The 26,788-nt window shown below is 35.9% G+C and overlaps 3 protein-coding genes across 3 annotated transcripts in view; all 3 read left to right on the top strand.

Annotated features, from left to right (window-relative positions):
* The first annotated feature begins 3,815 nt into the window (after positions 1-3,815).
* On the top strand, positions 3,816-6,893 carry nmnat1 (nicotinamide nucleotide adenylyltransferase 1). The gene is made up of 5 exons (XM_059528053.1): positions 3,816-3,862; positions 4,358-4,493; positions 4,877-5,060; positions 5,279-5,409; positions 6,266-6,893. The coding sequence occupies exons 2-5, from the start codon at positions 4,379-4,381 to the stop codon at positions 6,658-6,660; spliced, it is 825 nt and encodes a 274-aa protein (XP_059384036.1). The 5' UTR covers positions 3,816-3,862; positions 4,358-4,378; the 3' UTR covers positions 6,661-6,893.
* A 1,672-nt stretch (positions 6,894-8,565) lies between these two features.
* On the top strand, positions 8,566-9,521 carry LOC132118305 (retinoid-binding protein 7-like). The gene is made up of 4 exons (XM_059528058.1): positions 8,566-8,719; positions 8,821-8,999; positions 9,261-9,362; positions 9,455-9,521. The coding sequence occupies exons 1-4, from the start codon at positions 8,647-8,649 to the stop codon at positions 9,506-9,508; spliced, it is 408 nt and encodes a 135-aa protein (XP_059384041.1). The 5' UTR covers positions 8,566-8,646; the 3' UTR covers positions 9,509-9,521.
* Positions 9,522-10,619: 1,098 nt separating this feature from the next.
* The window catches only part of LOC132118301 (ubiquitin conjugation factor E4 B-like), a 28,513-nt gene continuing 12,344 nt past the window's right edge, over positions 10,620-26,788 (top strand). The window contains 8 exon segments of the mRNA XM_059528052.1: positions 10,620-10,942; positions 12,990-13,209; positions 16,564-16,699; positions 17,072-17,159; positions 17,457-17,601; positions 17,683-17,908; positions 18,622-19,015; positions 19,017-19,219. Coding sequence (XP_059384035.1) covers positions 10,919-10,942; positions 12,990-13,209; positions 16,564-16,699; positions 17,072-17,159; positions 17,457-17,601; positions 17,683-17,908; positions 18,622-19,015; positions 19,017-19,219 — 1,436 coding nt within the window. The 5' untranslated portion in view covers positions 10,620-10,918.

The raw sequence follows: 26,788 nt of genomic DNA, 5'->3' as shown, positions 1-26,788 counted from the left end.
TTAAGGAAGGAATGCAATATAGATCATTAGGCAAAGGTGTAGCACAAGAATATGTTGTAGTGGAGGTATGGGTGAATGGAAAAAAGTATGTAATAATAAACTTTTATAATCCTTGTAAGAAATTAGTGTTGAGTGAGTTAGAACAAATAGAGGGTCTTAATGAAGAAAGGGTAATTTGGTGTGGGGATTTTAATGCACAGAGTATGTTATGGGGAGGTTTAGTGACAGATTGTAATGGAGTGGTGCTGGAAGATGTGATAGATCGGAGGAATTTGGTATGTCTGAATGATGGGGGTAGTACTAGAGTAGATGTGGCTACAGGTAAAGAGTCTGTACTAGATCTAACAATGGTGTCTGATTCAATTGCAGGGAGTGCTGAGTGGGAAATATTGCGACAAGATACTATTGGAAGTGATCACTATCCAATAATGATATATGTTAGTGTAAATGTGAGAGGAGGTAAGGTGAGTCAAGGAAATATTGGTAGATGGAGGTTTGATAAAGCAAAGTGGGAAGAATTCATGAGTCTGAGTGAAGAGGGATTAAAGAATATTATAATAGAATCAGATAGATCTGTAGAAGTGATAAGTGATGATATTGTTAATGCCATTCAAGGAGCAGCAAATAAATATATACCAAAAGGGAAAGGAGGTAGGAAGAATAAGATAGTTCCGTGGTGGAATGAAGAGTGTGCAAGTGCAATAAGAAGGAAAAGAAAAGCATTTAGGATAGTTAAGAAAACACATAATTTTCAAGATTTAATAGAGTATAAAAAAGCACAAGCTGAGGTAAGGAAGATTGTAAGGAAAACTAAGAAAGAGTATTGGATGGCTTATTGTGATGAAATAGGGAAGAATACACCAGTGGAGGAGGTATGGGGCATGATTAAGAAAATGAAAGGGATTCAAAAGAGTAATGGATATCCAGTTTTAAGTATGGAGGGAGAAATAGCTGTGGAGGATGAGGATAAAGTGGAAATGTTTTTAAAGGCATTTATTAAAGTGAATAGCTCAGAGAATTTGACAGAACAGAGTAAGAAAATGAGAGACTGTGTGATGAAGGAATATTCTGAAATAAAGAAGAAAAAGGAGGCTGAAGATAATTTGTTAGATGTATCATTTTCTATGAGTGAATTAAAGAATGCAGTAAGAAGAATGAAACAATCTACTACAGGAGGGGATGGAATTAGTTACTGTATGATGAAGCATTTTAGTGAAATTTCTTTGGAAGTGATTTTAACATTTTATAATAGAGTATGGATGGAAGGTATAATTCCCCAAAGTTGGAAGGAAGCATTAATTATACCTATTAAAAAGCCTGGGAAAGATCCAAGTAATCCTATAAATTATCGTCCAATAGCTTTAACTTCTCATTTATGTAAGGTAATGGAGAGAATGGTAACAGATAGATTGACTTATCATTTGGAAAAAATGAACTGGTTTTCTTCTTATCAAAGTGGGTTTAGGTGTGGTAGAGGGACTATGGATCCAATAGTATTATTAGAAGATGAAATAAGAAAGGCATTTATAAATAAGGAAAGTGTAATTGCAGTTTTCTTTGATATAGAAAAGGCCTATGATATGTTGTGGAAAGAGGGGTTACTAATAAAGTTACAGAAGATGAGTATAAAAGGAAGAATGTATAATTGGATTAAAGAGTTTTTAATTGGAAGAAGTATTAGAGTAAAGGTGGGTGGAGCTATATCTTCAAGTGGAATAATTGATAATGGTACACCTCAGGGCAGTGTAATAAGTCCACTTTTATTTATTATTATGATAAATGATGTTTTTTCAAGGATTGATAGAAGTATGGGGAAATCATTGTTTGCTGATGATGGGGCTATCTGGTTTAGAGGAAAGAATATAGAGTATAACATAAAGAAAATGCAATGTGCGCTAAATGGAGTAGAAAAGTGGTCAGGGGAAAATGGTTTTAAGTTTTCAGTGGAAAAGACAAAAATAATAGTTTTTACTAAAATGAGGAGGAATATGGATGTTAAGTTAAAATTATACAAAAAAGAGTTAGAGCGTGTAAGTACAGTAAGATTTCTAGGAGTTTGGTTTGATACTAGATTAACTTGGAAAGAGCATATTGAGAAAATGGTTGGAAGATGTAAGCGAGTTGTGAATGTAATGAGATGTATTTCAGGTCAGGAATGGGGAGCAGATAGATTGGCTTTAAAAACTATATATATATCTATGATAAGATCTATAATGGATTATGGTTGTATTGTATATGGTTCTGCAAATAAATCTCATTTAGTTAAAATAGAAAGAATTCAATCTCAAGCATTAAGAATTTGTTGCGGAGCATATCCAACTTCTCCAGTTTCGGCTCTTCAGGTGGAGATGGGTGAAATGCCTTTGCAGATAAGAAGACAGCAATTAATGGCATCTTATTGGGCAAATTTGAGAGGACAGAGAGAAGATCATCCAACAAGGAAAGTAATGAGTCCTAGTTGGGAACATGAGAAGAGAGAGTGTAATAGTTTTGGATGGAGTGTGGGGAAATTAGTTCGAGATATGAGATTGGAGGAGGTTGGATATGCTCCAATAATTCCTTTATCTCCAGTACCATTATGGGTTATGCCCCAACCAGAAGTAGATTTAAGTTTATTAGGAAAAAGACAAAAGGAAGGTTCATATGAAATAGAAGTATATAATGTAAGGGAGTATATTGGGTCAAGATATGGGGAATATATGCACATTTTTACAGATGCTTCAAAGGATCCAAAAACTGATCATGTGGGTTCAGCATTCATTATTCCAAAGGTTAAAGTGTATAAGAATAAAAGGATATCAGATTGTTTATCGGTGTATACTGGAGAGATGTTTGCAATAATTATGGCAATAAGGTGGATTAGGGAAGTTAAAATATCCAAGGCAGTAATATGTTCAGATTGTAGTTCAGGTCTAATAAGTTTGAAGGAGATGAAGTCAGAAACCAGACAGGATATGGTAATAGAGATAATTCAAGAATTATATTCAATCAAACAAGCTAGTTTAGAAGTACAGTTTTTGTGGGTTCCAGCACATATTGGGTTGAGAGGTAATGAGGAGGCTGATGCATTAGCAAAAAAGGCAATAGAAAGAGATATAGTAGATATACCGATTTTATTTAGTAGGTCAGAAATTAAGTCAATTATTAAAAAGAATATTCTGAAAATATGGCAGCAATATTGGGATAATGAAATAAAAGGTAGACATATGCATCAAATAGAGCCAATAGTGGGTAAAGGAAGAGTATCAGGTAGGCGTAGGTATGAGGAGAATATGATTACAAGATTAAGATTGGGGCATACAAGATTGAATAGTACATTGCATTTAATAGGTAAGAGTCCAACAGATTTATGTGAGGCATGTGAAGTTAGTGAAACAGTTGAGCATGTAGTAATTCACTGTAGGAGATATAATGTTGAAAGGAAAGAGTTGAAGGAGGAATTAAATAATATAGGAGTTAAGTTTACAATTCAAAATGTATTAAAGTCAGATAGGAGTATAATAAATCTAATGGTAGAATATTTGGGAAATACTGGGTTAAATAAGCGCATTTAAATTAGGGTGTGTTTTTTTTTTTTTTTTTTTTTTTTCTCCTCTGTCATGGGGGCTGAGAGTGGACGGAGGAGCTGAACACGCAGCGCCGGATGAAACTCTATGAAGCCTCTGTGCGGGTAAATAAAGGGTGTTATGTTGGTGAGAGGTTATAGTATAGGAAGTGTTAATGGTCCATTTCCAAGATAGGTGGCGGTAATGCACGTATCTGTCTGCGATCCGCCGTAAAAAAGTAAGAAGAAGAAGAAGAAGAAGAACCCTGATCACAAGCGTATTCCGGATTTGTTCCACAGCATTGGTATCACGACAAGGTATCAAAACTTCACATTTTGTCGGTCTTGCTGTTTGTTTACTAAAGAGCAATAATTCGCTTCATCCGTTGTTTTAATAAAGTCGGTGAAGTTTTACTGAAACACACGGCAGTCAGATAAATAGGAAGCACGAGACAAGTGTGTTGCATTGGTAAGAAGTAAACACGTTTAACATTAGTCCAGCTTTCATTACATATTATTGCGCATATTTGTGAAATGGCGTTTTATTTTATATAATATCATCCCTAAACCCGTTTGAATCTTTAAGAGTAGTTATTTATTACATGGTTTTCTCATGAACTATAGTAGTAATGCTGCTATATTACTAAGATACCTACACTTTCGAGACTTGAAACGAGATTTAGTTGCGATATCCATTCAATTTATATATAAGTTTATATTTAATTAGAACTAAAATACCTCCAGAAACAAACCTTTATTATTAATAATAATTTGTATATGTGTTTTATATATAAAATATCTTTTTTTCTGCAGACAGCATTTTGTATATGATCAATGTCATTACAAGAGAAAACCAGAGTGGTGCTGCTGGCATGTGGGTCCTTCAACCCCATCACAAACATGCACCTGCGGATGTTCGAGCTGGCTCGGGATCACCTTGAAGACACTGGTAGGTTTTAAATTAATGATGTGTTAAAGGTATAGGCTGGTAAAATGTTGTCGTCATTTACTCACCCCACAAGTTGTTCCAAACCTGTTTTGAGTTTTTCTCCAGTTGAAAACAAAAGAACAACAAAACAGACCTCCATAGTATGGGATACAATTCTATTGATGTTAATGGCTACCAGCAACTGTATGGTTATCAACATTCTTTGCAATATATTATTTTGTGTTCAACAGAAGAAAGAAATTCATACACATTTGGAACAACATGTCACGAGGACGAGTAAGTGATGATGATAAAATGTTTTTTTGGGGGGTTAACTATGCCTTATTGTGTTATCACGTATCTAAAATACATATTTAAAATACATAACTTTTCTGTGGATTTAGGAAGATACAGAGTGGTGAAAGGCATAATCTCTCCAGTCGGAGATAGCTATAAAAAGAAAGGTCTGATAGAAGTCCGTCATCGGTTAGAGATGGCTAGACTAGCCACGCTGAACTCTGATTGGATCACAGTGGATGACTGGGAGAGCCAGCAGCCAGAGTGGGTGGAGACAGCCAAAGTAGTTCGGTGGGAACATCTTAATATCATGTGATTCTATTTTGAGGAAAGTGAAAGATAAATCTGACACACCCATTTTGTTTTGCAAGTATTGTCGTGTTTTCTTTTTTTGGCATGAGTTCCACGTCACATCTGATCTTGTGTCTTTGGACGTCATGTTTGATGCGCTACTATGTCACGTTTTATGCCAAATTGACATTTAATCAGATCTGTCTGATCTTTACTAGGCACCATGCAGACCTTATTTCCAGCGAGAACAACAGTGATGATGTGGATACAGTGGTGTGTGGGAAGAGGAGAAAGCTAGAGCAAAATACAATCATCTGTCAGAGCTCTTCTAATATTAACACAAAAGAAGGTATGATAAAATAATCCTTCAAAGGATAACTGTTCCTACTGCTCAGGGCGGCTAAAAGGGTGTTTAACTTAGAATGTCACAATACCTCACAACATTCAATACAATTAATGGCTGTTGAGCCTTTGGGACAGCAGAGAAACAATGTACAGTGAGTTATATTTATGAGTGTTTACACAGTTCAGCACGATCTGCATCTCTCAGCACTGTCTGACAGCATTCCTCTGCAAGTGGAACACTTTGAAGCAAATGTATAAGTGTAACAAGTGAGAATTGAAGCAACTAATGAAGAGAAAAGGGAGAAATGCTTTATGAGAACAGACCTGTGTTTCCTATGGGATTTTAACAATGATTAAATCCTAACATTAATTAATCTCTTTGATGTTTCAGGGTCACATGATCCTTCAGAAATCATTCTAATATGATGATTTAATGTGCGAGAAATATATCTTAATATCCATGTTGAAAACTGTTGTGCTGTAAAATGTTTGTGGAAACATTTTTTTTATGATTATTTGATGAATATAAAGTTCAAAAGGATAGAATTCAGTTGAAATAAAAATCTTTTGTAATATTATAAATATTTTTTCCTGTCACTTTTGATTCAGTGTATTCTTGCTGATTAAATATTATTTATTTATTTTTAATAAATGACTCCAAACTTTTAAACGTAGTGCAACTTATAAATTAATTTTTTTTTAAATAAGCTAAAATATAATTATAATATAATTGCCCAAATGATTTTGAAAAGGAGCACATTTTTCAAGTCAAGACTCATGACTTTCATAAAAAGGTCCATGATTAAATAAGTCAGTATCACTAATATGATGTGTATCATTGTCATTAATCTATATTTTAGACAGCCCTCACCTGAACCTCCTGTGTGGTGCTGATGTGCTGGAGTCATTTGGTGTCAAAGACCTTTGGAAGCCAGAGGACATTGAGGAGATAGTGGGTCGCTACGGTGTGGCGTGCATCACCAGATGTGGCAGTGACCCTGAGAAGTTTATCAATCAGTCTGATGTGCTATACAAACACCGTAAGAACATCCATATGGTTCGGGAATGGGTGACCAATGAGATCTCAGCCACCCATGTGCGCCGTGCCCTACGCAGGGGACAGAGTGTCCGCTACCTGCTGCCTGACCCTGTGGTGCGCTACATTCAAGAACACAGTCTGTATAGCGTTGAGAGCGAGCAGAAGAATGCTAATGCTATCCTTGCCCCTTTTCAGAGATACACCAGCAGCAACTAGACTGATGTTCTGCTGCTTTTGAGCTGGTTTCTTGTTCTGTTTGTGGTCCTTGATGGAGGGCTGGTCTGTCACCCACAGAACTTGACTGACACTTGATTCATAGTTAATTTTGGTTTTGAGTGATTGCTTTGCATTGTATGATGAATGATTCAGTATGATAAATAATATATGATAAAAAAATTTTTTTAATATTTTTTGACTCCGTTGTAATAAAGATTGATGCATTCATATAATTACGTTTATTGTAGTTTACTACCAAATGTAGAAAATCACTTTTAGAAGAGGAATTTTGGTCAGTTATTTCTGAGTTTTAAGCTCACTGTTTGCCTCCAATAAATGTTCTTCCATTTTTGGGTGCTAATAATTGAAAAATCTGTTTACAATCATCCTTTTCTCTTTTGTCAACACTTTATTTTAAGGTGTTCTTGTTACACGTTACATGTCCTTATGATTATAATAACAATACATCATGCCTAATTACATGCATGATTACATGCAGTAACCCTAATCCTAACCCTTAACATATAATAAGTACATGTATTTGATTAATATTACTCAGTACTTACATGTCCCTTAAAGTAAAGTTATTTTATTCTAATTCGTATCTGTAATCTTTTTTAAAAAATGCTAATATAACAAGTGTTAAGGGTCATTGTGAAGGTTGCTCTAGAATTCAAGCTATGATATTTGCTCAGTGACATTTAAACACACACACACACACACATATATGTATATATATATATATTATCTGTGTGTTTTAGTGCTGACATCTTGGCATGTGGAGAACAGCAATTTGACATTGAAGCTCTTTCGAGCATTTTCATAGTTACAGAACATGATCTTAATCTGAAGACCTGTAAGATCAGTGCTAAGTTAAGAGGCCTTTTGTTTTAGCACGCACAGACTAAAAGTGGGAATTCCCAGGAATAACATGATTACAACAACAGAAACTTTCTGTCTTCCTTGCATATAGTGAAACAGTTTGTTTCCTGTGAAGTTCACACTTAAACATATCCATTGTCATCTCTATTCTCCCTCAGGCATGTCCTTGTGACCTGGTAAAATGTAGAAATACTAAACATGAAAAGGACATTACATAGTGACAGGACATAGCTTCCCTGACTCACTAAACTAATATGACTAAAATATTTATTTTGCATTTATTGTGTCACTTTGGTTGATGGCATTTGCATATAATAAAACCATCTTAGCAGGTGTAATATGAACTTCCAAGACCCATTTGACACCTTGTAGTTGTGTTTATTGTGATCTGATTTGATTAATCAGTCATGCGATTTACAAATGATGTCTTAAGCTTTAACAGATGATCCACAATAACCTACATTTTAAGCAGATTTATTTTATCCAGAGGCTATAATGCCACTTAATTCAATTGTAGCTACACCTATTCATCCTCACATGCTCAAAATAGTAAGTTTCGGTCTCTATATTTATCATCTGTTAAGAAATTCACAGTAATTTCACGTGCGTGATTGTTTTTCTTTGTGGCGCTCATGTGATGATGAAGATGATGATGATGAAGATGATGGTGATGTCGTATGCGGGATCCCTTGACAGTCATGGGACTTTTTTTTTTTTTTTGCTGGCAAGAAACCTTCATTCAAGTTACAAGGAAGAACAAAAAAATGGAAGGCATGCAAACGAAGTAAACGAAAGTAAAATGAGTGTGAATATCTTATCTTTTGTAATATACCGCTTTTTTTTTTTTTTTACTTAGCATCTGAACAGGTGCTATTGTGTTTACGGGTGTGTTTTGTCGAATTATTTCCACACAAAAACTTACCAGACACGTTTAACTTTACATAAGATATGACCTTTAAAAGAGTTGACGACGTGCAAATTATAATACGTAGACTACTAAGCACCGCCCACTCAGGTAACAACACATATAAGCGCTGGAATCCTTCTGTCTGTCATACCTTAAACATTGTTTACTACTGGAATATTTTGCAGACGGTTAACAATATGCCTGTAAGCCTCTGTGGTACTTGGGAAGTGGTGAGCAATGTCAACTTTGAGGGATACATGATTGCTTTAGGTAAGAGTGCATTCTTCTTCCTGTGAAATTAATTATTGCTTACAATTCTCTTGCATTTTATTGTTGTCAGCAATAATAGATCCTAAACTTTCTTGTCACAGGGATCAGTCTGTACACCCGCAAGATTGCCCTGAAGCTAAAACATCGTAAAGTGATCGAGCAGGTGGGGGATCAATATGTCGTCAAGACTCTCAGCACCTTCAGAAACTACACTTTCTCCTTCAGAGTCAATGAGGAGTTCGAAGAGTTCACCAAGGGGCTGGATGTCAGACGCTGCAAGGTATTACAGAGTTTTATCATTATATTGCAACACATAATTTACTGTTATTACTATAGTAAATACATGTAACAACAACATGGTAAAATGAAGTGTTAAATTATTTATATATATAATTTATTTTCATGACATTCGATAGAACATATTTCATAGTAGAAAACTGATGGTCAGACATAGCCCTTTAGGCAGTTTGAATACAAATGTTTGCTGGAAAGGTGATATGGAGAATGCACTTAAATTAAAAACTTAAATCTATTTGTCTAGTCTCTGGTGACATGGGAGGGGAACAAACTGGTGTGCATTCAAAAGGGCGAGAAGAAGAACAGAGGTTGGGCACACTGGATAGAGGACGACAAACTCCATTTGGTAAATGTGGAATTAAGCATCTTACACTAAAAATATCTGTAATACACATCGATGTAATACACTAACACTCATACCTCTCAACACTTTTATAGGAGTTGCACTGTGAAGATCAAGTCTGCAAGCAAGTTTTCAAACGGGTCATTTGAGGTCCTGCTGTGGCGCTTGCTGTGAAAAAAAAGTTTATTGATGTAAACAAATTGGCTTACACTTCTAAGTCAGAGGAATGTGAAGAAAGAAGAAGAACTATGAGTTTCAGCTTCTGCTTCCAAGCCTGACTAATCAATCACATTCAGTGAGAGGCTTGCAGACTGAGCCAGTGTCTAGGAGCATGGTGTATATTGGCACTAGAGGGCGCCTTAAGACCGCGAACAAACAGAAATCAAGACAACAGCAGCTTCCTCACTGGAAACATTGAATGTTGTCAGTGGTTGTGCCACGATTGCATAATCATGTTTCTAATACAAGAACCACATTCACAGAAATGTAGCTATATGTAATGGCAAGCCAGAATCATTATTTAAATATTATTGCCTCTTTTTAAATACTTAAACATTTTGTAACTGGTTTAGTTTTATTTTTTGTTTATTTTTCATAATCGTGTTAAGATTTAAAGTTTTTTGTTTATGTATGTGATAGCTAAATATGCACACTTCACTTCACTTCATTCAATTACTTGAATTCTACACCTTGTTCAATTACTTGAATGTCCCTTATTGTGCAATAAACTTTGAAACATGAAACTTTATTTGAAACAAACCATCATCATCATCTCTTTTTTTTAAAAACAGCAACAAATACAGTCATTTAGCCAGTTTACAAAATAAATTATTAATATACTTTGAAAAAAAGAGTAGTCTGTAAAAAATATGAAAAAAAGCCCGTCAAAAGACTTGTTTTCTTATTGTCAATCACTGGTTTGTGGCGTCTTTATCCTGGGGATTATTAAATTACAAATGAAGCAGAAAGATGATCAACTTTATAAAGAAATAAAATTAGCCGATAAAGAAATAGATAAAGATATGGATCGAATAATGCTTACTACATCACTTTTTGAGTCCAAATTATGCAATATATTTTATTTATTATTTATTTATTCAAGCGTGAATAGAATTGCTGTCATCATTAGTCCTTTGTAAGCTATATAATGGCTGTATTTGGGTGTATGAGTAGGCTTTTATTCAACCTAATAAGAGTTGGTTGTGGAGAAAACAAGTCTCTTGAGGTCGCCTCAGCAGTGAAATCAGTTTCCAGAACTGCCGCAGCCTGGAATGTGTCGATCTCGCGTCACGTGACCCCAGATCCAAAATGGCCGCGTCGGTGTTTTGACGAATAATACTTTTGTGTTTGTTTCATTCTTAACTGAAAGCGAAGATAACCCTCCCCGATAGGAAAAAAACAGCCACGCACGTTTGATGTTTTAATATAAAGATTCAAATTAGACAATCACAAGCCCGTTTATATTTGTTTTATGGTTCAGACTATGCACTTTTGGTGTTTATAAGGAAGCTAGCTGACTGGCTAGCAACATAATTAAGCTGAAAATTAAAAGAAAGGCAATGGAGCAGCTCAGTCCTGAAGAGGTGAGGCTATTTTCACACAGTTTAATGTATTTCTAGTCGAAACTGCTTCTGTTATGGCATGACTGGTGTGTTTTGTTAAAGGCTTATTGGCTTGTCATTGTCACCTTCTTTTTCAATCGCAGTAATGATGGGATAAGCTAACAGGACACCGGCGATTTAACAGCTCAGCATATCCAGATTAAATTAATTTCGCTTGGAAATATGAGGCTATGTGAAGAATCTCATTTTGTGCCACTTAAGCGCCGATATAGAAGAATTAAATGAAAATATGGAGGTTATTTTCCAGTCAGCTCGTTAGCAAGTGATACGTTTGACAAACTGCATCTGCCACAAGCCTCGATCATCTCCTTCTTTCTCATTCTTTATTTCCACAATTAAAACAACATCCTTGTCGTTTTTAGTCGCTGGGGAGCATGTAACCAGTGGACAAGTTAACATTTATTTTGTTTAGATTTTCTTCACTGGGAATCCAAAATGGCTGAAAGACTGTCGTGTCAAGAAGTAAAAATCATTTTGGACCAGATGTTTGCTCAATTTAACTTACAGTCGTGATAAAATATACAATTATCTAGGTTACCTTTGACAAGGGTATGCATTTGACCAAATTGCATCAGGTTTAGAAACTGACATCATGCGCAACAAGCTTTTGTCAGGCGTCAGGTCAGTGTATTTATCATGGGGTTAGCTGTTGACGCTTAAAATCTTTGGATTAACTGGAAAAAACGTAGTATTTTACGGTAAAATTTATTGCAAGTGCAATTTATCCCATAAAGCTCTTGGTTTCAGGTTTTGGATATTGTTATTTGGCACTGGTGTGTATTTAGAGTCAGGGCTTTGTGTTTAGTTGTTCTGCTGTAAATTAAGACCAAACTCTTCCCAGCTCTGACCTGATAAACAGCTTAAACCAGTCTATGCAGGTTTGCTGGTCTCACTTTTGAGCTGGTCAGGCTTGGAGAACAGTTAAGACCAGCAAACCATCTTAAGCTGGTTCAAACTGTTTTTCATCAGCCGTCTTATATTCATCAAAACTAATAATCGATAATTTATTGATCAAAATATATATACAGAATAGATAAGTAAAGCAATTTTGTGTTTTAAAAGGGTCCTATTATGCTTGTTCACTTTTTCAACTTTAGGTAGTCTGTAATGTTGCTGTTGGAGCAGAAAAAAACTTCTGCAAAATTACAAATCTCAAAGTACACTTTAAAAGGAGATATTTTATTGAACAGGAATCACTTTTCAAAAACTACAGCGAACGACTTGTTTGAACTACAATGCATATTTTCCGGGATTTGTGATGTCAAAAAGATCGACGAATGGGACAAGACCTGATCGAGCTGCACAAAAAAAGGCAACGAGTGTTTTATCACAATACTTCCCTACTTAAGGCGGACAAACTTAAGAGTTGTTACAATCATTCGGCTTTAAATCATGCTCAAATTGATTTAATTTTGATGCAATATTTAGATTGAAACTGGCAGACGGCTATGGTAAGGGACATGACGTTTCCTGACCAGACGCAGAGTGAGGCCAATCACAACACACACTGGCCCAGCTAACCAATCACAGCACATTTTGTATTTCAGAAGGCGGGCATTCATGTGATACAGGAACTATTCGAGCCATTCATGCCAGACTGGGGAGAGAGGTGTTGTGATAATGTAAAATATGAGAAAATTATTTTAACTGGGTTTTTACCTTTGTTTTTTTGGCAATTTTGATTCATTCAGTCATGCATTAAAATCCTTGTCATTTCACTAACAGTATTTGCTGTGGAATCTGAGGCTTTCTCCATCTCAGTGAAATGACTCACTCAGCTGTGTAGAGCTGATTTGTCACTGCTGAAAATAATGATGCTTTAGGACTTTAAATAGATTCTACTGTTTGCCTTAAAAACGTCTCAATTGATACATAGAAATTCCCTCTTTGCTTTTAAAGGTCTGCTCTTGTTTTTGTTAATTAAGAGCAGTTAATGTCATCAGATTGTAACTATTGCTCATTATTGATTTGTAATTAGATTAAATTGTAATTAATCTGCCCTGTTTAGATCCGTAGAAGGCGACTGGCCCGGTTAGCTGGAGGGCAGACGTCACAGCCCAGCACCCCCCTCAGCACCCCTTTGACATCCCCACAGAGAGAGACTCCTCCAGGGCCCTTGCCCGGGCCCTCCGGGGCCTCAACACAGCCTGTCCCACCAGCTCCATCTCACACTCTGGGCCTAAATGCCCAAAATGTCACCCCTGCCACCTCTCCTATGGGGGCCTCGGGTAAGTGCTGTGCTGAGTTTATCATTCAAAAACAATCAGTGAGGATGCATTGAATTGATTAAAAGTGACAGCAAAGGAGATTAGAATGTTGCAGAATATATTAATTTCAAATAAGTGCTGTTCTTTTGAACTATATATGCATCAAAGGATTCTGGAATAAATGTATCAGTTTCCAAAAAAATATTAAGCAGCACAACACTTTTTTTTTTTTTTTTAACACCGATAATAAGAAATGTTTCCAGAGCAGCAAATCATAATTTTAGAATGATTTCTGAAGGATCATGTGAATCAATGACTGGAGTAATGTAGTGCTGTCAAATGATTATTTGCATCCAAAATAAAAGTTTTAGTTTGCATAATACATGTGTATTGTTTATATTTAATATGCATATATAAATACACACACACACAAAGTATATATTTTGAGTAAAAATTGATAGCCTGAATGCACTGTAAGTCACTTTGGATAAAAGCGTCTGCTAAATGATTATTTATTTATTTATTTATTTATTTATTTATTTATTTATTTATTTATATATATACACACTCACATTAATATATTTACATTCTCATATTTTATACTATATATAAATACATTTAAAATATAAAAAAAATTCTTAAATATATACATGTATGTGTTTGTATTTATATATACATAAAAAATATACACACACATCATGTACAAAAACTTTTATTTTGGATGCGATTATGGATTGGATGCGAGTAATGGATGCTGAAAAAAAAAACTTTACCATTGCAGGAATAAATCACATTTTAAAATAGAAAGCAATTTTTAAATGTAATAACATGGAACAATTTTACTGTTTTAAATGTATGAAAAATTGCATTATTAATAACACAAAAGCATAATTATTATTGAACCCAAACTTGTTAAACTTGATAATGATAACGTTTATTTGAGAGAATAAAATGTTATAGTCTTACTTTCGGAACATGGGAATTTCCCTTATTTTTATTTTTACAAATGCAAAGCAGATTGTTTGCTTTCAGATACAGCCTTTGTGTTTAGGGGAATTCATAAAGGCATGAAACATGATTTTTTTATTTTGAACCTGACTAGATCAATAAATGCTGTTTTATACAGAGTTATCCACTATGTTGCAGGCAGCTCTCCTGCAGTGTCCCAATTTATTCTATTCCGTGTTATTAACTGTATATATTGGGTATTTTATGGACACACAGTGCATTTGAGCTGACAGATGCGAGTAGTATTGGATATAATATTGAAGGTCTAAGTGGCCCTTTTCTAATCTTGTGTGGATGAAGCTTTAATACTCAAGCTGTATAGCATTAGTTGTTTGTACTTCACTGTAGTGATTGAATCAATGGCCTTGTTTTAAAGATTTTTTTGATTAGTGTTAATCAAGGTAAATGATTTTTGGCTTGTTGCGTCATGCCGTGGAGAAATTGCACTGTCATAGGGGTTGCACAGCCTTGGCCAGGGTTTAAATAAGGACACATAGACAGGCAAGATTGAGGGTTTTTTCTTGCTGTGCCGTAGCCCTTTATTTTTAATGTCAGTGTGCCATGTGATTCCTCTTTAGTTTCATTTTTACAGTCTAAGGACAGTTGGTCTTTTATTGTCTTGTAGACAAGCTGTAAAACTTCTGTTATTTCATACTGTATTATATATATATATAGATATATAGAGAGAGAGACAGAAATCATCACATCCAAATTAAGCTGTATTGGTTGATTTTGGATGATGCTAATTTATTTCTTATTCTCTCATATTCATTTTAGTTTGTATCACCCATTCAGAACAAGTTTTGCTTGTTTTTTTTTTTTTTTTTTTTTTTTTTGTGTTTGGCACTGATCTACTGTTCATTTAAAAAGCATTTCAGTTTAAGTCTTGATGATTGCATGCTTAATTACCTTGAAGCCTTGCTAAACTGAAATGGGGATTGAATAAGTGTTTTGAGCTGGTGTGTGTTGTCCTGTGCCCACTACTATGCATTATTTTAGGTCTTTGAGCACATAAAATCCACAGTAACATAAAAAGCTGTTCTAGCACAAGTCTGCTCTTTGTTGTAGCTTCTCTCTGGAACGTACAGCATTGAGATGTAATCAATCATAAGACAGAAACCAGGTCCAGTGCATTCTCTCCTCAATTAATATCCTTTAAACATTCAGGTTAGGTTTGCTGTTGACCTCTAACCCCAGGTAATAAACGATTGCAATTAATCCATCCCAAATAGCTTTTTTTGTTAATTATTTGAGTCTTGGCCAATTTTTAATGTTGTAATGTAATGTTTAAATATTATATCTCTAAAGAAATGTCAAATGCCATTTTGAAAATCTCCCATTGCCTTATATTGACAGAATTTCTAGCATTATAAATGTAACCAACATTAATAATGATGTTAATGCAGTTATTGCATTCTTAATTGTAATTGGTCATCTTTATAACATAGATTTGCTTATCAAATGAGGATTAATCGTGCCTTTCTATATTTCTTTAACCACGTTTTTGCATTGAAGCCTTAAAGTGGTAGTCACATTTAGCAAAATTTTAGAGAATATTTGCAGACCAGAAAAGATCTGCAAAAGGTCCATTGTTAATAGTGTAGCTATGTGTGAAGCACAGCTGACACCGAAGTCACTTTCAAAACAAGCAACTTTCTGTTGGTCAACATGGCAAAATCACTTGACCAATCCGAAGGTGATGCAAAGGCTAAATGAGGAAGTCTTTTGTCCTGACATAAAATTCTTTAAAGTGTGATTTGTAGTTGACTGGAAGTGACTGGATTTTGTTTGTGGACTAGGGCTGCATAAGTTGGGGAAAAATTGAATTGCATGTTTTGTTTTTGTATTTATACAATTTAAAATTTGATTTGAAAAAAAAAAAATACAGGTTTGCTGTGCTTGTTTTAGGGCTGCGTAACTAGGCCAAAATATTGTGATTATACATCATTAAAATTCTTAATGAACACAACAATGATCCTAACAACGACACAAATTTAAATTTAAAAATTAAAATTTACATTGATTCACTGTTCTGCAATGAAATATGCTTCAAAAATTGCTGATGTAGTTTTAGTTTCCCCCCCTCTACACTTTGCTTGTTTTCTGGGTAAAAGAGGTCCAGATTTCCAGTTTTGAGACAAGTGTTTGCAAACCTTGGAAGATTTAGTGAGATTTAGTGAGCCACATTGATTGCTTGTTTCGATTGTTCAAAATTAATGTTCTTGAACTGTGGTTTGTATTCCAGCCATGAACGTTTTAGAAAGTTTTTCTTGAGCTTGATTACAGCTTAGCCAATTCTTTCCATGACACAATCAGCAGGTTCGTTCTCAAACACAGAGCTTCCTTTTGTGCTTTCCATTACCGTAGGGGTCGCTTACCGCAGCCAGAGCAGCGAAGGGGTCAGCTCTCTCTCCAGCTCTCCATCTAACAGTCTGGAGACGCAGTCCCAATACCTGTCCCGCTCCCAAAGCATGGACATTGACACAGCCTCCTGCGAGAAGAGGTGAGAGACAGCTGTGGACCTCTGTCCTCTCTGTACTCTTAATCAAAGATGGAGCATGACATAAGAGCTCAAACTGAGATTGTGCTGTAGATGAATTATAGTATCTCACTTTAAGTAGTCTCTTTAATCTGAATATCTCTACTGTTGGATTGCAAATGCTTTTGGACTCCAGCCACATAATTTCTAAAGTGCATATAAAAATGAATACATACAGATGAAATTTATATATTAAGTAAACCTTCTCTATCATAAGCTACGTAGTCATCGTATGTTCTATTGTACCTTTATAATATGCAGTGCTAAAGTTATATTGTTTGACAATTAAAGAGTTGAACTGCTACTTGAGCTAGATCTCATCTCTGTGGTCTTCAGCATGTCCCAAGTAGATGTGGACTCAGGAATTGAGAATATGGAGGTGGAAGACAGTGATCGCAGAGAGAAAAGGAACCCGGCTGAAAAGGTGACAAGATGCACTAACAAAAAGATAATTATTTTAGTTTAATGGCCAATAATGGATAAGAGGCATAATAAATTGTTATACTCTGTCTAAATAAAAAATATACTTTTAACAGGGTATTGGGGTTTTTGATAATGGACTTTGAGTCTTAGATGATAGCAAAAGTAATCTAAAAGTGCATGATAATGTTCTGTATTTTTGCAATATCCAATAAACAGTGTGTTGGACAATGGGGTCACAAAGTTTGAGAACCACCAATCTAAAGTATTGATAAGTGACACGCTGAATTGATACTTGCAGGATTCCTTATCCAGTTCAGCCGTCTCTGAAGATCAGGCTTTGCACCTCATCTGTAAGATCTTGCGTGTCTCTTGGAAGGAGCAGGACCATGATGTCATCTTCCTCCCCTCACTTGCTGCTGAATTCCAGAAGAACCCTAGGGATGGTATGAACAGAAAGCAATAGAGGGTGTAAGACAGAGAATTCAGATTTCTCTGGAATTGAATTGCATTGTGCTTTCTTCTAGTTTACTCTGACTTCAAAGACCTGATCGGACAGATTTTAATGGAGGCTCTAATGATGTCCACCCGATCACGTGACTGTAACCCATTCGCCAGCTTGACCGCCACATCTCAGCCAATTACAGCTGCCAGATCCCCGGACCGTCACCTGACTCTCATTCCACCCTCCAGCCAGAGCGGCAGTCCCATGATGCCCTGCGCTGGTTCATTCGGTGCCAGCTCTCTTTCCAGGCAAGTGTGATAGCTGATAAACTCTCCTTTTAAAGGGAGTTATGAATCCAACTACATTGGTGGCCAAAACTAATTAAGACTTTAAATGTTTTTAACTGAATGTTTTTTTTAAATGTAATTTATTCCAGTGATGGGAAACAGAATTCAGAGGCTGTTACTCCACTCTTCATCGTCACATGATCCTTCAGAAATTATTATAATATGTTGATTTGGGTCTCAGTTATTATTGTTCAGCAAAAACTCTTTTTAAAGTGCACCTATTATGCACCTGTTTACAAGATATAAAATTGGTCTTGGGTGTGTCCAGAATGTGTCTGTGAAGTCTCAGCCCAAAATACCCAACAGATCATTTATTATAACAGCTGGAAAATGTCATTTTTGGGGTGTCTAAAAAAGAACTGTTCTGGAGTGTATCACTTTAAATGCAAATGAGCTAGATATATATTCATGAATATATACCTGAATATATTCAAAACAGTTATTTTAAATTGTTGTAATATTACAATTTTTGCTGTATTTGTAACAAGAAATGCAGCCTTGGCAAACAGAAGAGACTTCTTTCGAAGAAAAAAAAAAAAACATGATTTTAAACTTTTGGCAGCCAGTGCACACATCCACCTACACCCCTTTGTTTCACATTCTTGATTTCTTTAAATTTCCCCCTCCTTCTGTGTTTCCGCCTTCATTTTCTTCAATGTCTTTGTTGTTTTCAGTCTTTACGGTTGTAGCCCTAACCCACTCGCTCTGAGCTCTGCCAGAATGAGTGCTCCATCTGTCCCACTGGCTTCTGCCACCGCCCTCCCGGTTCCCCCAAGTCCTCCTGTCTCTCGCCCTCCTACCAGCCTTCCACCTCCCTCTCCATCCGCCCCTCTGCCCATCTCCCAGAGATACAGGCCCTACTCCCTTAGCTCATCCATCCCCATAAGCCCAAGCCCCAGATCTACTCCATCTGGTATGCTTACGCCCCCTACAACTTCAGCTATACCCTCCAGCCCTTCCCCCAGACACCATAGCACCCAAACCTCCATGTCTTTCCCCATCCTCCCCAGCTCTCCCAGTACTATGGCCAGAAGGACTGCGCTAGCCGCCCGGATGCCCTCTAGGTACCTTTTACACCCTGTTAGATGTGAAGTTGTATATTTGTAGTCTTTGTGTTTTTATTCAGTCTATCTGTCTGCTTCCATTCACACACCGTGGCCACACCAGCCCTTTCTCCCTCTTCTTCGCCCTGTCCAACTTGCCTCAAGACAGCAGTGATGAAGAGCTGGAGGAGGAAGAGGAGGATTTTTCAAGGGTTCAGTTTGGGTCCAGGTATCAGTGCCAACGTGTGTTGCATGCTTCAGCGTGCTGCCTGGCCACTAACAAAAGCCCACGGTGCCCAATGTTGGCACCGCAATGGGCAATGAATGACACCAAATAGTGGAGTTTGATCATGTGATCTCATCAGATTGACAAATTTAGCTTTTCTGTGGACAGAGCTTTGCTGTCAGCTCAAATTTTGTTCATTGCACAAAGTTTTTTTTAGACCCATTCAGCTCACGGCAGAAATGTGAGCCAGCAGACTTTAAACTCCCACACAGGACGTGTGTGCTGGATAACAGTGTTGGTGGAGGACTGATTGTTGGGCGACCGGTTAATGCTAGCTGACTGTGTAACAGAACTAATGAGAGCCAGAAGCCTACTGTGGAGTGTTGTCTCACCCTAGAGTTCACTAATTCATGCCGTCTCATGACCAAAAACCTGCAGGGGGATGCAAGTATTAGAGGCCTGCTTTTGTTGTCCTCTAGTCATACGTTTGGCCATCATTTACTCATGGTATTAACTTCCGCCTCAAGGGATCTAATGACAAATTATCGGTGCTGAATACAGGTGTAAACTGATTCCAAGACGTTTTGTGTTTCACTCACTCGAATCACAGTAGTAGGAAGAATTGCATGTCATCCTATCATATTTTGTATATTTATGCATTCATGTGAAAACCTGGAAATATCGTCTTTTTTTTTTCTCAAGCTAGAAAAAAAAAATCATGAGAAAATAATATAATATAAAAATTTGTATAGTAAAGTTAAAATGCAAAATTTGTCCTGTTGGAGACTTTTGTACATCTTAACTGCCATTAAATTTTTTGGGGGTCGATAAGATGTTTTAAAAAGTTTTTAATGCTCACCCAGACTGCATTTATTCAATCGAAATATAGTAAACTATGGAGGCCTGTTTCCGCCACTGAAAAGGGCATTGCAACAGGCTTTTTATCTCACAATTCTGACTTTTTTCGCACAGTTGTGTAGGGATGTAAGGATTAACCGCAAGCCGGTTGAAAATCGATTTAAATATGTGATGATTCAAATCGGTTGAGATGCTAAACAAATCGCGATTCAGTTAGGCGTAGTAATTTATATAAATGTATGTCTGAGGTAAACTTTCTGTCTTTTAGATAGTTTAGATAGTATTTTTTTTATTTTCATCTTGCCTCTGTATTATGCATATTAAAGTTCATAAGTGCTGCGCTTCTTTGTTTAGAGTGGGAACCAAGGAAATGCTTTTATCACCACCTACTGGCAGAGAGTGATTCTGCATCGTGTTCAGCTCATATGCTGTTAGCATTTATATGCAAGTGCTATATTAGTATATTATTATAGTATTATATTTAAATTTCACAAAGAAACGTTCAGCATTTTGTCCAAGCATTAATAAAAGGACAAATTTAATTTATAATTTGTCTTAAATCTCATTTCATCATGAATCGAATCATGAAATCAAAATCGTGAATCGAATCGTGACTTGAGTGAATCATTACATCCTTACGATTGTGTCTCAAAATTCGGAGAAAACTCAGGTAGCAAATTTCTCAGAATTGAATTTATATTTCACAATTGTGACTTCCTTCAGAATTGGTAGTTGATATCTAGCAGTTCTGACTTTATAACACAGAATTGTGAGTTATAAAGTCAGATTTCCAAGTAGACTCACAATTGCTAAAAAAAAATAAATTCAAATTGTGAGATAAGAAGTTGCAATTACCTTTTTTTTTTTTATTTTGAATTTAGTGGCGGAAATGGGCTCCCATAGTAAACTATAATATTGTCAGAGGTGGGTAGATTACCCAAAAACTGTACTCAAGTAAAAGTAAAAGTACTTCTAGAAATATTTACTCAAGTAAAAGTAAAAGTACTAGTCTTGAATAGTTACTTAAATAAGAGTAAAAGAGTATTGGATAAAAAATCTACTCAAGTAGTTAGTTACTAGTTACTTTGGGTCATATATACTGAGCCTATTTTTATTTAGATTTATAGATAAAATGTATGTAATGTATGTGTGCGTGTATAAATGTATATATTTCATCAGCCTTTAATCCAATTTATGTAATTTATTATAAAACCCTGTCTGTTTACTTAAGTAACAGATATAGGTGTCATGCCATAACATATTTTTAATACGACTGACTTTATATTAAATGTGAATTTAACATTGAAAGTTAATGTGATATAAATATTTCTACTAATCTTTCATTGTTCAGAAAGAGAGCAAATAACATTTACATTATTAAAGATAATTTTCACTGACAGTCTAGATTTCAATCACTCTCAGAAACTCCCATTAAAATCACTGAAACTGTTAACACTGTGAAATCAATATCTTAATTAAAGATTCGTACACACATCTGCACTTTGTTGTTTCTGCGAGAGAATTCGCCAGAAAGAGGTATTCAGTCAGTGAGCGAGTGAAGGAAGCACCGGCATTTTAGCGATGACTCATCTGAACGCCTCTGATTGGCCAATGCTTTAATAAGCTCAAAAGAATCATGTGTGATTTGTTATAATGCGCAGCGCTGTATAAACGCATCTATCTCTGGCTAGCGCCAGCAAGCAATCACAGATCTGAATTTAGCAGCTGATAATATGACTCGCTGAACGTACTTGCACCAGTGTGATTGTATTAAAATTAATAAAATCTTAATCGGCTATTTTTTGTCTTTTGGAAGCTGCATTCAACTTGACTCCCCTCTGTTATAAGCCACACACGTACAACAAACTAATGTCACAGTGGTATCGTGTACTGTAATCGAATGTAGCCCAAGTTATTACCTGTTAAACAGTAGACAGCACACGCGGTGTTCATCTAATAAGGATCTTCATCGCTTGCAAATAATAACCTTTGCAGATTTCAATTCAGTGCAGTTCCAGCCACGTTTTCAACGCTCTTTCTGTTCTTAAACGTTACAACTCAGAGTGAACCACTTCAGACGCTCAGCGCGTGCGGCAAGGAACTGAACGACTCATTCAAACTGATTCATGAACCAATTCACTCGTTTGCCAATTGGTTTGATCAAGCCTTTGAACAGAATTGACTCAAAAGAATGAATCATTAGCGAATGGGCATCGCTCATTGCCCAGAGAAAAGTAGACGGCGCGTTTGGAATAAACTGAAGCATTATAACATTTATTGCATTAAGATAAAGTAACGAGAGGAGCGTCGCCCACAGTAACGAAGTAAAAGTACAGATTTTCCCCCCAAAATTTACTCAAGTAAGAGTATAAAGTACCCATCTTTAAATATACTCCGAAAAGTATTCGTTACCCCAAAAAATTACTCAAGTAAATGTAACGAAGTAAATGTAACTCGTTACTACCCACCTCTGAATATTGTGAGATATTATTTAAAGTAGGGCTGGTAAGCGATTAAAATATTTAATCGAATTAATTACATGATGTGGTGATTAATTAATCGAAATAATCGCACATCAAATTTTGGAGAAATTACTCTGAAAAGATAATTTAAAGTCATTGTTGTGCAAAGCGTCAAACAGAGATTACAAAAAGTAGTTTCAGCAAGAAATATTTTGTTTGATCATTTTTTTTTTTACATGTACTCTTTTGGACCATGTGAGTAAATGATGACAGAATTGTCATTTTTAGTTGGGTGAACTATAACTTTAATAATTTATTTCCTTAATTTTATTGTTATTACTGTGAAAATATTAAATTATTTATTTAATGAAATGATACTCTATATAATAAACTAAAACTGCCAGTAGGTGGTGGTAAATGTCTTAATGATTAATTCATAGAGTTATTTATTCATTCATTCGATTCGTTCAAATGGCTGATTCATTCAGAAGTGAAGTAAAGAACCGCAGTACTTTGATGTCATACATCGATCTGTCAGTGAAGCACCACTTCAAAGCCAACGCGACTATGGCCAATGGTTCAATGTGCCAAATGGTTCACTAAATTCATTCAAAACATGGATTAAGAAATGAAATTTCGCTGTGGGTTGCTTGGGGATGAACAGTTCTGATTTGTCTTTATATTTTGGTTGGCAAAATTGAGCCAAACAACATTTTCTAAAATAACACAATATTAACTTCTTAATGAACTGTTGTATAAGATGAATATCACATTCACACTCGTGTGATATTCCTTAACTATGTGATGTAAATATGAGACAAAATTTCAGACAAGGGAATTTTGCTCCATATCTTGAATTTTAGGGACATTTTCTTGGCCCCATCACTTAGTAAGTTGTTGCTCTGCCTCATATTAGTCATCAATCGACTGTGTGAAATGGCAGATGATCCACACAGGTCTGGGGCAGGACAAGTGCGTCAAATGCGTTAATAATTTTTATACGTTATTTTTTTCATATTTTTCTTGCGTTAAATTACCAGCCCTAATTTAAAGTAAATGCTTTATATTTTGATATGTTGTAAAATGTAATTTATTCCTGTGATGCATTTATTTTCAGCAGCCCTCTAGTGTCTCATGATCCTTCAAAAATCATTCTAATATGATAATTTGGTGCTCAAGAAACATAACCAATTTTGAAAATGGTTATGCTGCTTAATATATATATATATATGTTATCGGCGTTAACATGCTGCGTACTCTTATCGTGCGATTAAAAAAATATCGCCGTTAATCAATTCTCAAAGTTGGGTTGGGAGCTGGGTCTATACTCAGCAAGCTATGATGACTTTCACCTTGATATTTTATATAACTGACGCGGACTGGCCATCGGGAGCACCGGGACATTTCCCGGTGGCCTGACGGTCATTCTGGCCTGCCGGCTGCCGCTGTGCAGTCGATCAGGGTGACGTGCAATAGGCTGGTATGTAACTGCGAAATAATTGACAGTCTTATGAATGTACAAATCAGGCAATCGTGGAGTAAAAATGACACCATCACTTGACCAAACATCAGCGAAACACTGCCCAATTGGCTATATCCAGAGGCAGGCTTTATCTTAGAAAATCGCGCAAAAAAAATGGAGCGTAAACGCAAAGGAGGAGCAGAGACGGAACGTATAAAAAGGAGAAAAGCCCTGGCCACAGACACAGCAAGTTGCTGCAAAATCCCAGCCATGTTCGCCAGTAAGGGAGCAGGTCGGTCAGAATTACATTTATATTTACTATGGTTCACTGAAAAAAACAAACTGTTCTGTTCACCACACACGGTTCGCCACGCGCTGGGACCGCTGTTCAACTTAAATCTGACAAAGCATCTGTAATATGGTTTACTATAAATAACACGTAAAACAAACAGGGTTCAGCTAATATACGTTTCTGTTGATTCATGGGCATTCTGGATTCCCAGACATTACAACAACAGCGATGAAAAATACCTCTACAAATCATTCACTCTTGTTCAATACTAATACAAACACTGGATCAGTGCATTCTCTTAAAGTGACAGTCTTTATATTAATCGAACAGCAACAACCGAGAAATCACTCACTGCTCTTGATTAAAAAGCTTTTTTACTTTAATAAAGAATAATTTTTAATTTATAGTCCAAAATGCAATGCTGTTTTACATTTGATTACTCTAATTTCTGTACCTAAAAACTAATGCAAGACCTACCTAATAAAAAAACCTGGAAGGCAGTTTATTTTATTTGTATCTTTACTCTATTGTATTTATTTGTGCTGTTGCTTGTAGATAGAATATTCTTAATAATATGATAATATATATATTTTTTGAAAGTATAGTTTTTCCATAAACATAGCACATACAACTATACCGAAACTGTCACTCTAAAACAGTGAAACAAACCGAACTGTGAAAAAGTTGAACTGTTCCACCCTAATATTTACATAATCATTTGGTAGATGGACGCTTTCATTTAAAGCGACTTAGAATAGATAAAAATCTATTAAAAAACAAATTATATATATATATATAGAGAAATGTTTTAAAAGAGCATCCTAATGACAAACTAGCACATTGTTTTACATATGAAGATACAGTATATTTTTAGTGCCAAAGAAAATTAATTGACCAGAAATGGATTTTCCAATTATGTAGCCTAGTGTACAATGCTTATTTATTTTGAAGGTGACGAAGGAAGCAACAGTAGCACTAGTTCTCCTGCTTTGAACAAGAGAGGGTGGACAGTTCAGCTTTTGAGTCAGAGCAGGAACCTTCAGGTAAAGTTTAAGCTATAAGCAAAACTAAACATGGCTATACTATAGTGAGAGAGAGGGGGATTAAGGGAAAGATGAAAGAGACAGTGAATGCCTTGATACTTCTTGATTTATTTTTTAAGTATAACCCAATTAAAACAACTGAAAGAGCCAAAGAGTTTAGCAGTCTGGTGGACACATGAATTGGGTGGTGGTGACTGCAAGCAACAGAGGTGGCCTGGGGTGGAGTCAAATTCCCGGCCTGATTTACTGTCCCAGTCCGCCACTGCGACTGGCTGAGGCCAGCCTAAAAAGATCCTTAGGACAGTTGACGGGCCACTGCTGCGCATCGTCACGAAAGCTTATCTTTTTCACGTGTTTTTAAGCCTTACCGCTTGTCGATTTAAACATTTAAAGCATCCAAAAACAAGACGCGGAAAAGCTGAACAGAGTAGCCGGTTACTCGCGTGCTGTTCGGTGCTCACGAGAGATATTGAGAGCAGCGTATCACGGACAGCGACACTGAACCGAGCTCTCTTCTGCGAAGTTCTCCTCGAAGTCCCTCCTGCACCTGAACGAACAAATACAAATCGCAGTTTGAACAAACAAAAAGATGTGAAAGAGACCAATTCAGTACTCACGGTGTTCTGGAGTTCAGGGCTCACGCGGAGAAAGGCGTCTCAAAATACTTGAACATCGAATTTGCTTATTTTTGCTCTTGTACCAACAAATACATACAACATATGTCAAAATATCCACCTTGGAAATTATGCTCGAAAAAAACTTTCAGTTATTTCTTAAGTGAAAGTAAACAGTTGAGGAAAAAAATGGGATGCGTATTATATTGGATGGGTTCAATGTCTCTTAAAGTGACCGCGCCTAATTTAGCTACTGGCTGCTGTAATGTTAATCCAAGAAAATGAAAATCACTCACTGCTCTTGACTGAATTACTTTGTAGTTTTTACAGTCAAACCAAAAATTATTCAGACACTAGATATAATTTTTGATATACAGTATATAGCAAAACTGTGAAAAACACAATGTGAGAAATGTTGAAGGTGTCTGAATAAATGTAGGTTTGATTGTATATTTCATTTTTACATTGAAGACTATCCAGTGCTATTTTACATTTAATTATTTGGTTTCTGTACCTTGACACCTACAAACTTGAAAAAATCTTAAACATTGTGTAAATGGCACAAATAAATAAAAATAAACTAACATACAAATTAAACAATTTCAAACAGGGCCCACTTTTTCAAGCACTTTGTGATGCATTTTGGAAACAGGAGATGAGCCCCTTTTCTAATGCACCACCTAGCTTGATAAACCCCTTTTCAAAGACTTACTGTTTGTCAATTTTATTTGTGTAACACACATATTCTGAATGCCTTCGGCAGAATTCGAATGAGCCATTTTAATCTAGATTAATCTAGATTAATTTCAAGATCACAGTGAGATTAATCTATATTAAAAAA

The sequence above is a fragment of the Carassius carassius genome, chromosome 37, assembly GCF_963082965.1.
Source record: "Carassius carassius chromosome 37, fCarCar2.1, whole genome shotgun sequence".
Classification (NCBI taxonomy): Eukaryota; Metazoa; Chordata; class Actinopteri; order Cypriniformes; family Cyprinidae; genus Carassius; species Carassius carassius.
Note: the sequence above shows the minus strand (reverse complement) of the source record. Positions and strands in the feature narration are given on the sequence as shown.

Bases quoted from the DNA above. Each gene is read 5' to 3' on its own strand.
- nmnat1 (XM_059528053.1), top strand. From the start codon at position 4,379: ATGTCATTACAAGAGAAAACCAGAGTGGTGCTGCTGGCATGTGGGTCC. The intron at 4,494-4,876 runs GTAGGTTTTAAA...CTGTGGATTTAG, and splicing joins GGATCACCTTGAAGACACTG to GAAGATACAGAGTGGTGAAA. The intron at 5,061-5,278 runs GTGGGAACATCT...GATCTTTACTAG, and splicing joins GAGACAGCCAAAGTAGTTCG to GCACCATGCAGACCTTATTT.
- LOC132118305 (XM_059528058.1), top strand. From the start codon at position 8,647: ATGCCTGTAAGCCTCTGTGGTACTTGGGAAGTGGTGAGCAATGTCAAC. The intron at 9,000-9,260 runs GTATTACAGAGT...CTATTTGTCTAG, and splicing joins TGGATGTCAGACGCTGCAAG to TCTCTGGTGACATGGGAGGG. The intron at 9,363-9,454 runs GTAAATGTGGAA...ACACTTTTATAG, and splicing joins AGGACGACAAACTCCATTTG to GAGTTGCACTGTGAAGATCA.